General features: G+C 43.1%; 1 protein-coding gene across 1 annotated transcript in view; it reads right to left on the bottom strand.

Annotated features, from left to right (window-relative positions):
• Positions 1 to 4473, bottom strand: part of VPS4B (vacuolar protein sorting 4 homolog B) — a 28455-nt gene extending 23982 nt beyond the window's left edge. The window contains exon 1 of the mRNA XM_032872272.1: positions 4215 to 4473. Within this exon, the coding sequence (XP_032728163.1) occupies positions 4215 to 4241 (27 nt within the window). The 5' untranslated portion in view covers positions 4242 to 4473. The remainder of the gene's footprint in view (positions 1 to 4214) is intronic.
• Positions 4474 to 15102: the final 10629 nt, after the last annotated feature.

Raw genomic sequence — 15102 nt, 5'->3', positions numbered from 1 at the left:
GTACAAGGCCTTCGACGACCCGGGCCCTGGTTCCTTCTGGGTTGCTTCTCAAACCTGTTAGTCTGCCTTCACGCAGGCAGCCTGTGCAGCGTTGATCCCTCTGCCTAGAATGTGCTTCCCTGTTCTTCGCCCACGGCTGCATGACAGCCTCCTTTTCAGTCACGCAGCAAATGCCAAGTCCTCAGAGAGGTCCCCCCAATCTACTTCAGAGGCTGTACTCGCTCCGTCCCTGCTTTTAGCTCTCCCCTCACCCCCATCCCATCACTGTGGTTACTGTTACCTGTGGATCCTCCCACACCGCCTATCTCCTTTAATAGAAAGGTGAGCTCCATGCGCACAGGGACCTCACCTGCAGCACTGCGCCAGGCCCAGAGCCTGGAACAGAGCCTGGCACAAACTGGGTACTTAATAAAATTGTTGAGCAAATGAAAAAAATCCCCGACTGCTTTCTCAAAGTCTTCTTCCTTTTGGTTATTCTACCTCTATAATCACTAACAATTTCCCTCCACTGGATATTTTCCTCTGTCAATGCTGTCTTTTCCCTATGCTCTGGAGACCATCCCCACCTTCCTTCCTGAGATTCACCCTATCAATTATATGCCACTCTACTGCTCTCCCCAACCTAACCTCCCTCCCATCTTTTGGGGGGGGTTTCCTTAGCATAAACATGTATATTAAGTCCTACTTCAGACTCATATCTCCAAAACACAAACTAAAACACAATGGCCTTCCTGAGTTCCTAGGTTTCTCTCTAGTTACTACCTTACTCCTCTTTTCACCTCCCTAGCAAAATCCCAAAAAGAACTCCAAGTGCATCATGGATCCTTGATTTCTCCATGGCAATGCTTCCTGCTGGACTACCAGGTCTCACACTTACCTAACTCTCTCTCCACAGCATTTAACCCTCCTAAGAGACACCTGGACGTGGCCTCCTCCACCTTCAGCCTCCATGGCACCATTCTCTCTTGGTTTTACTCTGGATTATATAATGAATTTTTTTTTAGGCTCCCTTTTCTCTCTGCTTAAATGCCACTATTCCAGAGTTTCTACCTGTTTGTTTTCTCTCATTCTATGAACTCTCCAGAATGCCCACAACCTCTGCTACCATCTGTACACTATTAACTCTCAAACCCTTGTTTCCAGCCTGGCTCCCTCTCTTCTAGGTCAAGATATCCAACCAAAGAGTTGGATATATATCCAACCGCTCATTGAACATTTCCACTCGGTTGTCCCCAAACGCATTTCAAACTCAAAAAGTTCAACAATAGCTGCCCCCAAACATGTTCCTCTTCTTGTAATCCCAGAACCAATTCCTCCCCATTCAACAAGGATCTGGGAGAAAATCCAGACTCCTCCTGTCCTTCTTTTTAAATGCAGAGCCAAGCCTGACTGTTCTTCCTCTTCAATCTGTCTCTGATCAATCCTCCTCCTTCTTTAACAGGTACTACACTACTCTGGCCCTCACCATCTCCCACACACAGAACTCTGCCTTCCTAACTGTGGTCTCCCTGTTTCCAGGCTCACTACCAATCAAGTTGTCCCCTATACAAAGGTGGTAGTTTCTTTCTAAATAAAAAACCTGAGCATATTTCCTTCTGATTCTCCACCTATAGCAGGATGAGAACCAGTCATCTCTGTGTGGCACACACCTTTCCATGGCCTAACTAGGTGTGTCCTCCCACCTTATACACTTAGTCCCAGTCATACCAAACTAGTGGGACAACCCAGACAACTCAGACTTCAGGCCTTTGTTTACAGTGTAAACAAAGTACGGTGCTCTCTACCTGGAACATACTATCCCACTATGTCCCTGTAAGGCTCCAGCTTCTCCAAGCATCAGCAAAGTCATGGTTTTCCTGCTGCAAAGCCCTCCCCCACACCTTTAGGGGGCCTAACTTATGCTTCCTCTAAATTTCCAATGCCTCTGGTACATACTTCCAAAGATCACACAGTATCCCTATCAGCCATGTTATATGTCTTATCACATCAGAATATAAGCCTTTGGAAATCAAGGGTGATATATTACTTTTATGATTCCTTAAGACTTAGCAAAATGAATGGCATATTTAGGACTGAGAAAACTTGAGTTCTGTGCATACTGTACTACTTGCAATTTCTCCAACCCTCTCCAAGGTTTATTGTACTTCTTGACTGAGGTATATATTCTTTGTCTTTACCTGAAATGCATCCTATTTTCTCATCACTTCATAGTGAAAGCACAAACTTACAAGCAAATAAACCTGGATTCAAAACTAACTTCAATACTAATTAAAATCACAACCTTAATAAACTTTGGTTTCTTATACTGCAAAACTGAAGTAATACTGAAGAGTAGTTTCGAAGATTAAATAAGATCACACCAAATACCAGGCTGACAATTAGTGTCAGTACCTTTCACATTATCTAAGCTCACACCATCTCCTCTGTGAAACACTTCTCATTTATCCTTAAAGAGTTAGGTAAGTTCTCCTTTCTGCCCTCTCACACTCACCTCTAATTCTATTATTTTATAATTTTGATTTTTTTGTTATCTGCTTTCCTCCATTAGATTATAAGCACCTGGTTACGGGGAGTCTTGCCTTGTTCGGTGGAAAGTTATCTGTTATTTGAATATTCTCCATCCAAATTTCCTAGGTTAGAACGTTAAAAAGGTTGAATGAGAAAGGACACCTATGACCCAACCATAATAAAATTGTAACTCAACACCTCTCCCTGTTTAACACCAGCAACATGCCTTTAATATGTGTCAATCTCTGATTCATTGAGGAACACCTGCCCCAATTCAAACATGATGCAAACTGAATATAGAATGAAAGTGCAGTTATTACAAAAGGAAAAAAAGTATCAATAAATGTTTGAAAATTATGTTGTGGAACGTCCCAATTACATGCAAGGTCTCGACAAATGAAAAGTTAGTGGAATACAAGGAGTTAACTGACAAACCAACAAGGATGAAGACAGCACTTCAAAAGAAATCGCCTTTGATATTCAAAGGACACAATACTTTTTCCAAGAACATTTACCAAAAAGACCCTTTCTGAATGGGGCTACAAAACAAGAAAACAATGGTAAGTGGAGATCATTACATCTTATTAAATGCAAGCCTGTTGGAAAAGACACACACAAAAATCAACATAGGACCTAATCTTGATTCTAAGGAATAAGGAGTAAGTCACAGTTGACAGTGGCAATTATGTTTTAGATATATAAAATGTTTACTTTCATAATCCTTCTGGTACATGTTCAAGGTAAAAGTCCCAGGAAAGCTTCTCCCTCGCCAACTTTTTCTTTTCTTTTCTTTTGTGAATTTTGGAGCTCTCTTTAAATAGATCTACTTTCAGTGGTCTTTCTTCAGGATCAATTACCCTGGTTTGAGCCCGTCCTCCATTATCCTTGGATCTTGCACCAGGCACCAATAAATGTCTGATCAACTACTGCAAAACCAGGACAAGGATTCAACACAGGTATTTTATGCTGATCTTTCCCCCAAACTGACCTAGTAAACTGGGAGCCCTCGAGGCTAAGATACCTTGAAATCTGAATGTGAAACCTCAGATCCAATCTAGGGATGGGAGGCACTATTTCAGAAATTTCTCTTCTTAAGTGAATTCCATAGAGATCCAAAAATTATGTTTAAAAGTTTAGGAATATATTATCTATGTACAAAACACCGTACTCGCTGCAGTAGGGGCGGAAAGGTGGAGCACAAATGAGTTTAAGACTACTCCCCGATTTTGTACACATTTTGGGAACCAGAGTAGAGTGCACATGAATGCACTCCTCAATGAATTCACGGATCCCTCAAATTGTAAGACTGTCCTCATAGGTCTAAAAGAGAAGCGCTTTGCTACACCAGTTTGAGAGACAGGGGAACTATCTTCAACTGCCTCAGGGCAGTGCTTTGCAAACATTACGTTCTTTTCTCTTACAGTGACTGGTGCGTCTGTGCCTCTCGTCCAAAGCTCTGCCCAGTTCAGTTCAAAAGAGGAAAAAAAGCCCCACCTTAGAAGAGTCTCACATAGCAGGTGGGCTCGGGAGACCCCGGAAGCTGGAGGAAAGAGCGGGACCCTCCCGCCTGCGGCTGGGCGCTGGCGCCGCCCTCCTCCGCCCAGCCCTAGGGGCGCGGCCGCTTCCTCCCTCCTTCTCGGCCCCCACTCCTAACCCCGCGCCGCCCCTCGGCTCCGGCTCTCCAGGGGGCGGGAGAACAGTGATACCTGGAGGTTGGGCGAGGTGGATGTCATGGCGGAGATCTAGGCGGTTCTCTGGAGAAGAAAGAGGGCAGAGGAAGCCAACAGCGGCAACGTCGAGTCGCGCCCGGTGCTGCCCGGAACGTGCGCAGGCTGGTGGCTCTCGGACCCCGAGCCCCGGCTTTTTTTCTGGAACTTGTTCCAAAACCACACGGCGCTCCGAGAACCGCCCGACCCTTCTCACAAAACTTCCGCAATCCTAAGCCCCTCCGGCCTCTCGCCCCGCCTCTGGTTACAGCACTTCCGCTTTCGTCATCAGCACGCGCGCTACCCCGTCTTCAGCCATCCGGGTCTCGCCTCAGCCCCGGGATCTCGCGAGGCCGGTAGTGACATTCCCTGAAGCGCTCCTTGGCCCGTGGACGTCAAGCTGGGCGCAGGCGCACTGCGGCTCTGACGCAGGGCCAGAGAGGACACCTAGAGTCTAGATCTTTCCTTTTCTTCTTTTTCCAAATGTCCTGTACTTGAGATGAATATTGGTTCTGGCCTCTTTCACTCCACGTCACGGAGAGTGCTGTGTAGCTCTATGGCATTTGAGTGATACAAGTCATCCCATTTCCAAGACCCAGCAGCTGGGGACTTGGGCCCCTAACTGCGTCAGATGGGGATAATTATAGGACCTACCTCAGGACTGTGAAGAATGCTAGCAGCGTGCGAGAGCACAGTGTTAGGTGAACAGTAAGAGCTCAGTAGGCTTCAGGGCTTATTACGCAACACTTAACACTCCATTCAACAAGCATTTTTGAATGGTTGTTTGGCTCTGTGAGGCCCGGAGCATGTTAGTAAAAGATACGTATGGCTGCTGCCCTCGAGGAGCTCACGTTTTCCGTGGGGAAGCAAGCTCCTGAACACAAGTCTCGTGAAACTGGTAGATCAGCTATCTTTCATACCTTGTCTAAGCAGGGTTAATGACTTGAAAGGTTAAGCGCTGTATGTGAGATCACGTGTCAGGCATTCGTCGCAGAGCTAAAATAAGACCTTTCCTCGCCGTTCTAATGTTTGCGGCCAAAATCCTCCTCTTCTTCCTTTCACAGTTAAGCTTCCCCAAGGAAAGTGAAATAGATATTTAATCATTCCTTCATTTTATTTCCCACTCACTCCCTAATTCTTTCCAATCATCTGGTGTCTCCTAAGTAATTAAATCACTTCCTGCTCCCTTCTTACGAAGTATTGTCAACTACCAAGTTCTAATAGTGTTATACTGATACAAATTTCTTAGTTTTGATAAATACACAAAATAAGGTGTTAACAGCAGGGAAAGTCGGGTAAAGAGTACGTGGAAATTCTCTATATATCTTTGCAACTCTTTTGTAACTATTATTTTAAAATAAAAGTTTTTTTTTTTAATTCCTCCTCTTTGGGAGCTTACATTCTAGTGGGATAGAAACTTATTAGCTTTTTCATGTTTAAAAAGGTAAATCTAAAAATGTTACATGTAAAAAAACGTAAAAATGCTACAAGTATGATGATTTATAAAGTACTTCCGCATACATTATTTCCTAATTCTGTGAAGTTGATCTTAACTATCTCATATGAGGAAAACTAAATCTGAGAGACATAGATGTTCCCCAATCCGTGCAGCTTTTAAGTGGTAAAGTTGGAGTTTGATCCCAGGTCACCTGACTCCAGATGGAGTATTAGAAGTGACAAATGGTGGAATGAAGGCAGATTGCACCATGAGGCCACAGAGGAGACACCACTTAATTTGGAATGAGCGGCTAGGAATTTCATGGGGAAAGCATCCGTTAAACTGGATCTTAAAATCTTAACCTGATTTTGACAGAATCTAGGCCATTTCAGGCAGAAGACAAAGCATGAATAAAGGCACAGGAGAGTGAATATCTGATATGTGTGGGATGGCTAGAGTGTAGGAAGCGGGAGGAGCTCTGGGAGAAGGAGTGGCAGGAACGGAAGCGAAAAATGCACTGATTGGCATTGTCAGGTGCTCAAAGCTTTGAATGATAAGAAATCTGAACTTTGTTCTGTGGGGAGTAAAGATTCATTGAAAGGTCCCCTCTCTTTCTCCTGCCCTTCTTCTCCCTCCTCTCTAACTTTCTTCCTTTTAGAAGAAAGTAGATTAAGTAGAGTCCTGATTTAATCTAATACTGGTTTTATGAAAATGGATCTACAGTTGTTTGTAGAATGTACCAGGGAGAGAGAGGAGGTGGGAGATCAAGTAGGAGGCTGTTCCAACAGTGTTAGGTTTTAGAAAACATGATGTACTGAGCCAGACAGCATGTGTCCCATTCCGGAAGCCCAGCACTTATTTGGACTTTGATTAATACATCCTTGCTCCCACAATTGCTTTCACCACTATAACCTGGTTAAAATCATACCTATTCTTCAAGTGCTAGTTCCAGTGTTAGTTCCTCAATATAGCTTCAAAACATTTCTGAACTCTTATAGCACTTTCGACCTTGAATTGTCCTTAGAGAACGCATACTAAGTCCCTAATACAATGGGACTTAGTACTGCAGAGACTCAAAAATCATTAGCCCCATTCACACAGTGTCCATCCTTTCTAGACAGTAAAATCACCAAGGGCACAGACTTCACCTTACTCACTTTTGTAAACCCTTGTGCCCTTTCTCCCCACATATACCTACAGAGTATGTTCTTAAAGAGCCAAGATTTGTTGAAGAAAATGAAATCTCCTTGCTCATGATCACGGATTTTGGAGATTAAGAAGTTCAGTTGGCTGTTAAGTGACATTTGTGGATTCAGGCTCAGCAAGTCTCTCGTCCAGCCCATCCAGGACCAAGTCTATTTCATCCGGCTCATCTTAAAGCAAAAGCCTAATCTCAAAGTCCTCACAGCATGCCCGGCTCAGCCACTCAAGTCCACTCAGAAGGCTGGTCCCACCTTGTTGAGTCACCAGCTCCCTCTCTGACCTGGAGCACAATTATAAGGAAGGCAAAACACTGACTGTGCTGATCACGGGGAAGAAGTGACTCGGGCAGTTCCTGGGCAGGAAACGTGTTCTCCATATCAGGCAGCATACCTTTCTGCGTGTGCTTGGGAACCGTGGAGGCCTAGCCCTTCCTAAATAGCTGCTCTTCGTTTTTTTCATATGAAGCCACGGAGAGGTTTTGGGCTGATGATGTCAATGTCCGACAGCCTCCTGAGGGAGGGTGTGTCCATCGAACTAGCTCTTCATGATTGTCAATTACCTATGGGCAGATACACCGTAAGGCTTTCGTGCAGAAGATGAGATGCCTGTCCTCGAGAAGTTTATAGGCTAACACCACCGTTCCCCGGACTGTGACTACTTGGAGCACAGATAATGCACTTAGAATTGATTTCAGACTCCTTTCCCCACTCCTGCTCAACCCAAGTCTTCTGAACAGTTTTGTCCGAGAATGCCTCCTGTACTCTCACGCCAGATTTGGTATTCAAGCAGTTGTAGCGAAGGCTGAAAACAGTCAAAACTCCCTTTTTCCCCCTTTTTGAGTATCAAGTGTAAGCTACATTTTTTCAGTTTCCTCCCTCTTTCAAGACCCTTAGCTCAATTAATCCCAAATAACTGCTCTTTGGGACTCCTGGGTGGGTCAGTTGTTAAGCAGCTGCCTTCAGCTCAGGTCATGATCCCAGAGTCCTGGGAACAAGCCCTGTATTGGGTTCCTTGATCTGTGGGGATCCTGCTTTTCCCTTTGGCTGCCATTCCCCCTGCTTGTGCTCTCTCTCTGATAGATAGATAGGTAGATAGATAAAATCTCTTTTAAAAATTGCTCTTTGGCACTGTAATAGGAAAAATAGCATTTTCTAATCTAACTTGCTTCATAATGATGCAGTGGAGGGATGGGTAGGTTGGAAGAAGGAGAAAGAAAATCCCAAGCAGACTCCCCATTGAGCGGACAGCCAGATGCAGGGTTTATCCCACCACGTGGAGATCATGACCTGAATGGAAATTAAAATTGGATGCTTGACCAACTGAGCGACCCAGGTGCCCCATGAAATATTGATTATGTTTTAACGATTCCTTTTCACTTTCTTTTCTTATGCCAGGAAAACTATTTTTGTTACAGTAGCTTTGTAACTACCCAATTCATTCTAAGCAGAATGGAAAACTAAGGGTTCAGGCTCTGATGTTGGAATGCTTGGCTCAAATCTTGGCTTGAATGCATATCAGATAATTACTTCCCCCTAGGATGCTGTTTTTGCTTCTGTAAAATGAAGATAATAATGTTACCTGTCTAATGGGGCTGTGTGAGAATTAAATGAGCCTAGCATATAGTAGAATTGGGCTTAGAACATGGTTAACACCCACTAAATGTTAGCTATCCATAATTTTCAGGATAGTTATGATTCTCTTATATTTATTCTTCCATGTAACTTTGATATCACTTTGTCAAGTTCCACCTAAAAGCTTATTTATTTTGGAATTGAATTGGTAGATTGATTAAGGCAGGTGAACATCTTTATGATATTGAATATCCCTCAGATTTCAAAAACATCGTTATTCATGTTTCTTGTATGTTTCTCAGTAAAGTTTCATTATTTTTTTGTATAGTTTCTGAGTATTTCTTCTAGGCTTATTTCTGGTATTTTATTGTGTTATTATTGCTATCGTAAGTAGTGTAATTTCTTCTCTTTATATTTTCTCGCTGATTGTGGTTTGTATGCAGGTAGCCATGAATATATGTAAGTTAATTTCGCACATACATTGTTTCTAATAGATTAATAACATATCTCCTTGGGGGTTCTAGATAAACAATGAAAACATCTGCAGACAGTGACACCTTTGCCTCTTTTCTGTGTAAAGTTGAAAGGGTCAAGAGCACTCATCCCAGCTTTCTTCCTAATTTAAAGGAAATCTTGTAGTGTCATAAATAATCATTTTAAACGCCATTATATGCATTTCCTACTGCTGTATAACAAGTTACCGCAAACTCAGCAACTTAAAACAACACATTCTTAGCATCTCTCAGTTTCTATGGGTCAGAGGTCTGGCCTGGCCTTGCTGGGTTTTCTGTTCAGGGTCTCACAAGGCTAAAATTAAGATGCAGGCTGGGTTGTTTGTTCTGCAGACTCGACTAGGGAAGGATCTGCTTCTAAGATCTCTGAGGTTGTTGGCAGAATTCATTTCCTTATGTCTGTAGACTTCGGGATAGCTGGCTTCATCAAAACCAGGAGTACACATGTGTGTGCACACACAATCTCTGTTGCTTCAGGTTTCTGACCTCAGAAGAGGCTCAGATCCTCTTTTGAGAGTATTTACCCGATTAGGTCATACCCACCCAAGATAATCTCCCTTCTGACTAACTCCAAGTCAGCTAATTAGGGACTTACATTACATCTGTAAAATCCCTTCACTTTGCCATATTTGATTGGTTTGAATGAAGTCACAGGTCTGTCTGCACTTAGGGATGAGGATTATTCAAGGGCATGACTCATTGCGGGTCCTTTGGAGTATGTCTACTGTAGTAACATCCCTATAAAGGAGACAGGAGAAATTAATACTCTGTCTTAACATCAGAGAAATATGTAAGATTTCATATTACAAATACTACATTCATAGGCAACTGTACAATTTTTGTTGGTAGTCTCTCTCTATAAATATACATATAAAATATGTATATATGATTTATTTTACACCACTATGGCAATTATTGCATTCATTAGGGTAACAAAAATAGATAATAAAAAAATGGAGTGCCAAAAATAGATGCTTATAAAGAAAATCTTCATGATAGACCACTGCCTTGGAAAATTGCATGGAGCAGAAGCACTTGGTTTAGAAAGATGAACCACTTCTCCATACCTTTGAAATATGCTAATAGATATTCTAGCAACAAAATTGACTTGGACCTAGAAACTCTTATTGTTCACTGAGAGCTCCTTCTCCAGAATCCCATTCCTGTTTTCTTTGTTGGTGAAATTTCCCAAAGATGCTACCACTGAATCAACAAGGAGATCTGGGGGGAGAGTGTTGGGTGGAATCATTTTTAGTCCAAAAATCAGCCTCCATTTACTTCTCATGGATTAGTTCCAGAAGAAGGATTTAGGAGAATTTAGGTTCAATCTCAGAATAGCCCCCCAGCACCAGATAGCAACAATGCCACCATCAAGCTAATGACTGGCTAGATTAGCAAACAGAATTTGCATTTTGTTATCTAAATGAACGTTTTCCCTGGAATTATAGTCTAAATCAGTCGTTCATTGTCCCATTTGATTGCTAAATTAAGTCAACTCAGAAACAAGATTAAGCAAAAATAAAATGAATACGCCATAAAAGTAGCAATTACATGTTGTACCAGAGAGGGCTTGAACGTGATGTCTGTTTAGTAGTGGTTTTTTTTCTTCTAAAAATAGTGTGATGCTCCCTTTACTCTTTTAGAAGCTCATTACTATCGACTTCAAGTAAATCTGTCCAGACCTTAAACTTTACTTCCATCTTCATTTTCTTCCTTTTTAGACTTCCACCTGCAAATATTTTCAAAAAGATATCATTGTGTCAGGAAAAAAAGTTGGTTGTGGTTTTGTGTAGAACACATAGAGAAGCCTCATGATTTAATTACTAGCTACACATTTAGTAAATGGCAGTACGGTACATTTCTGCGTAACAAACGAGGATAATACTCTGGGTAGAGGAGAGTGTGGGGGGCGGGCCTGGACCCCTAAGTGAAAGGTCCATCTGATCACCTTGAGATTGACAGTCAACCGGCAACTTTCTTCTTTGCTGATTCATCACTTTCCGTGTTTTGGATTTAAAAACAAATTTGAAATTGTTAAGTGCCAGTGGCGAGAGGACGAGCCCAAACTGCCAAGCCTAAAAAACGTTTTATTGGAAGCTGCTGTTTCGACGCACCTTAAGGTCAATACTTTAAAAACCAGATAAGACATTTAGTCTCCCATTCTTAGTCTGTTTGTAACTGTGTTGGACTTCGGGATCCAAGCATGTGACAGGGATTTCTTATTTATACGTGTAAATAGAAAGAAACCCAGAGACTCTTAAGAAGAGACAACTGAATTAGTAACATGCCTATGTTTGAACCAACATTTTTCTTAAAAATTTTTTTTATTTGTGTCTAGTCGACACACAATGTTACATTGGTTTCAGGTGTGCCTGATAGCGATTCAACATCTCTGTACCGTATGCCCTGCTCATCAAAGGGTCGCTACCACCTGTCATCACACACCGTCACAGCATCATTGACTATGTTCTCTATGCCTTGAACCAACAATATTTTGTAACCACTCAACCAACTGATGCTGATTGAAGTTCAATTTGTTATGCAGCACCCGGATCTGATATTTAAATGAGTCCACGTGGGAAGTCAAACTTAGCTCTTCTCCCAAGAACCGCTAGCGTGGAAAAATAAAGCAGTTGCAAACAGAAAGCAGTCTTCATAGGTCAAAACGCACGACAAATATACCGGTATGTCTAATGAGTTAAAAACAAGTAGGGAGGAATGAGGGCTGCAGTGATCACAGGAACAGCTGGGCTTGAATTGTGCGTAGAGAGCAAATTTAGATACAATGAAGGAATTTACATTTATTCATATAAGACACTCTGCGCTCCTGAGGAGTGTTGTCCTTTCATATTATTCAAATTATAATTACAAAATGGGAGTCTTGAAAGCTTAAGTGTTTATTCGTAATCCTGGCCAAAGTCCACCCTAGAAGAGTAAGGATAGGTTAAAAACCACAGCCAATTCAATTATTTAATTTCAGTGTATTAAAGCTCAAGGTTGCCAAATGATCTCATTACCGAATTATATCCTAAGGTCATGCTGGGAAAATAAGCGATTCTATGCCAGACAACCTACTCCCAAGGGCAATTCCTGGCCAGTGATACTGTGAAGTTGCAAAATGGCTGTTTTTCATAGGAAAATTCCATCTTCCACCCCGGTGCTCTAGGAGAGTTCCTCGACTTACCTAAGCTGGCTCAACAGAACGCTAGGCCAGAGAGATAAGTAAAAGACGCCGCTCAGGCGCACGAGAATGACAACTGGTAGCACTCGGGAAGAGTGATTTTGTAACAGACTTTAGAAGGAGGGAACTTGCGCCTCTAAAAATCACAGGAGAAAGCGGCAAATTGCAGCGTTAATGACAGGTGCTCTCCATATGCTGCTATGATCAGGTATTCACAGGTTGTTAAAATACCCGAGTAAGACTTGTGCCTGGGGAGGTGATAGGTAAAGTGCGAAAAGACGGAAACATTCAGCTTTGATGGTTCCTGTGTTCGGGGCTGTTTTCGAAATGGTGGGACTTTGTAGAAGCAAAAGGCTCAAGTTCTTTCGTAAAAGAGAAAGTATCCTACCCCTATCGAGGCAAGGAATACCCCCAAAGAAAGTGGTCTTATTGTGCCAGTGACAAATTCCAGAAAAGGGATATTATAAGAGCCTCCAAGGGGCAGATTTAGGTCAGGGGACATACATACCTCGGAGAGAGATGGAGACATTAACTTACTTAGAAGTCGACTCTCTTCAAAGCCCCCGGAGTGTAAAGTATCATGTAATTGATCTAAGAGGACAATATGTCAATCAACAAATCTAAATCGAGTGGACTATTATGTGAAAGGCAGCTAACCCTCCAAGCCCCTTCTAAGTTTCTCAAATGAATAAGGCCAGCATTGTGCATTGATTGTCTAACTAATGGGTATTACAAGACAAATATATTTTAGAAGTGCCAACAGTGATGTTGTAATTTTATAGCACGGTAGAAAGAGCTCTCTCTGGACTTGGAGTCCTGATGTCGCGGGTCTTAATCTTGACTCTCCCAGTCAACAGCTTTGGGCCTTTCTTAGAGAGTTCAAAGAGGGGTTTTGCTGCAACGGGGTGTGATTTAATCAGAAGATCTTTGTTCTCTCCTTGGCTACGCCACCCCTTTTCCTTCGATAGGTCTGTAGCTCTTTTTTTTTTTTAATTTTTATTTTTATAACTTTATTTTTTAAAATATTTATTTATTTGACACAGATTGAGAGAGAGAGAGAGATCACATGTAGGCAGAGAGGCAGGCAGAGAGAGAGGGGGGAAGCAGGCTCACCCGCTGAGCAGAGAGCCCCATGCGGGGCTCGATCCCAGGACCCTGAGATCATGACCTGAGCCAAAGGCAGAGGCTTAACCCACTGAGCCACCCAGGCGCCCCTCTGTAGCTCTTCTTGTCTTTAGTTTGCTCGTTTGCAAAGAGGTTGAGCTAGATCGTCTCTGAAATCCCTTGCTGCTTTAAACCAATCCCTCAAAGCACAGCGTAGTTACATTACTTGACATTACTGTGGATGCTTAGATTTGCGTCTTGGCTCACAGGCTGGATTGTGGAGGCTCTGTGGTAGACCAGAAACTATTAGAGATTCTGAAGTGAGACCCAAGGTCAAGCACTTAGCGGCTCTGAAACCTAGTTTTCTTATCTTTAAAACTGGGCTAGTAATTCCTCTTTACAGGGTTCCTGCAATGATGGGAGATAATGACCCATCTGGCCCATAGCGGCCATTCAATAAATGGTGGTGCTTTTAATTTTTCTCTCTATGAATGACTCGATGCCAAGGTGTCGCATTATTCCTGTGGGAAAATAAAACGGACCGTCTCACAATCCGTGATTTCTAGGGCATCAATAGGGCTGACGTGGTATAATGCTATCTTTTGTAATGTAGATAGTGACCAGGTAGGGACTTTTAGAAAAACCCACTAATGGACTCCATTTGGAGCCCATTACTTTGCAAAGGTATTGGATGTTACCTTTGTAATGTCTTTTACTCAGGTCTTACTGTTAATTCGGGCACTTCATGGCCCTGGTTTCCACAGTGAGGCCGGCCCCAGCAGGCCCCAAGTTCACGTGCAGGCTGTAACATGGACCAGATGAAGCTCCTTCTCAGTTTGGCATTTTCTTCCATTATTCTTTCCAGGCTCCTCTTTCCAGCACCATCCCTGGCATCTTTCCAGCGTCCCCACTGCTCTGTGCTGTGGCACAGATGTGGCATCTTGGCTACATCTGGATGCTGTTGGATACGTCCTCTTTCTCTCCGGCAAACGGAGCAACACACAGGTTTCCGCCAACCTTGGCTGCTTCCCTTCATCTCATTTGCACCAAGAGTGGTCATTATAAGGTGCAAAGTTAGAAACCCTTTCGGTTGGAAACAATCACGTTTGATTCTGGAACCTACTTTGGATTAATTAACTCTTCCCATTTTTGAGCACCTGTCACTGTTCTTGGACCTCGGACTTCCTGTTGGTGCTTGCGAGTGAGCACGGATGGTAGTGTTTCCAGCTTTGACAGTTGCCCCGGCAACTCTCTGTAGAAGGAACCACCCCTGCTTTCAGAGGGCTTACAGTCCGATCCCACACGGAGGGATGAGCCGCAGACAGTCTGGTGAGATAAGCATGAGCTTATCTCACTGCCGAGGAGGAGAGGAAATGGCTGTGGGCTGGACCAAGCTGGCTAGGAAGGGGGCCAACCCTGGAGCTGGCTCCTGGTGGGGAGGGAGGAGAGGCCCTGTCAGGTGCGGGGGCAGGGATGGGCCAAAAGAACAGCTTGTGCAGAATCTTCCCCAGAGCCGTCTCATGGGACGATCTTACTGCCCAATCAGCTGATAAGCTCATCTTTGCTGTGGATATTCTTTTTAGCCCAATGTGGCACAGAAAAGTGGGGGCCGTGCACTGTGTGTGTGAGCTGGGCTAGACCACGTGTCTAATTCCAGCTTTTCAACAGGTACAGCAGGCCTCAAAGGCTAATGTGACAATTAAGATGGAAGCCATTCTACGGGGAGAGAGCAGGCCCTTGATCGACATGAGATGTCCCCTGTTCCTCTGCTCCACATAAATATGTCTGTGACACGTAGAATTGGCTCATATGTATCTCTACAGTTAATTCATTTTATATTAGAATTTATTCACAAATTAATGAACATGTTTAGTGAATA

The sequence above is a fragment of the Lontra canadensis genome, unplaced genomic scaffold (assembly GCF_010015895.1).
Source record: "Lontra canadensis isolate GAN:19392208 unplaced genomic scaffold, GSC_riverotter_1.0 scaffold44, whole genome shotgun sequence".
NCBI classification, from domain to species: Eukaryota; Metazoa; Chordata; class Mammalia; order Carnivora; family Mustelidae; genus Lontra; species Lontra canadensis.
This window is presented reverse-complemented; position numbering and strand designations above follow the sequence as displayed.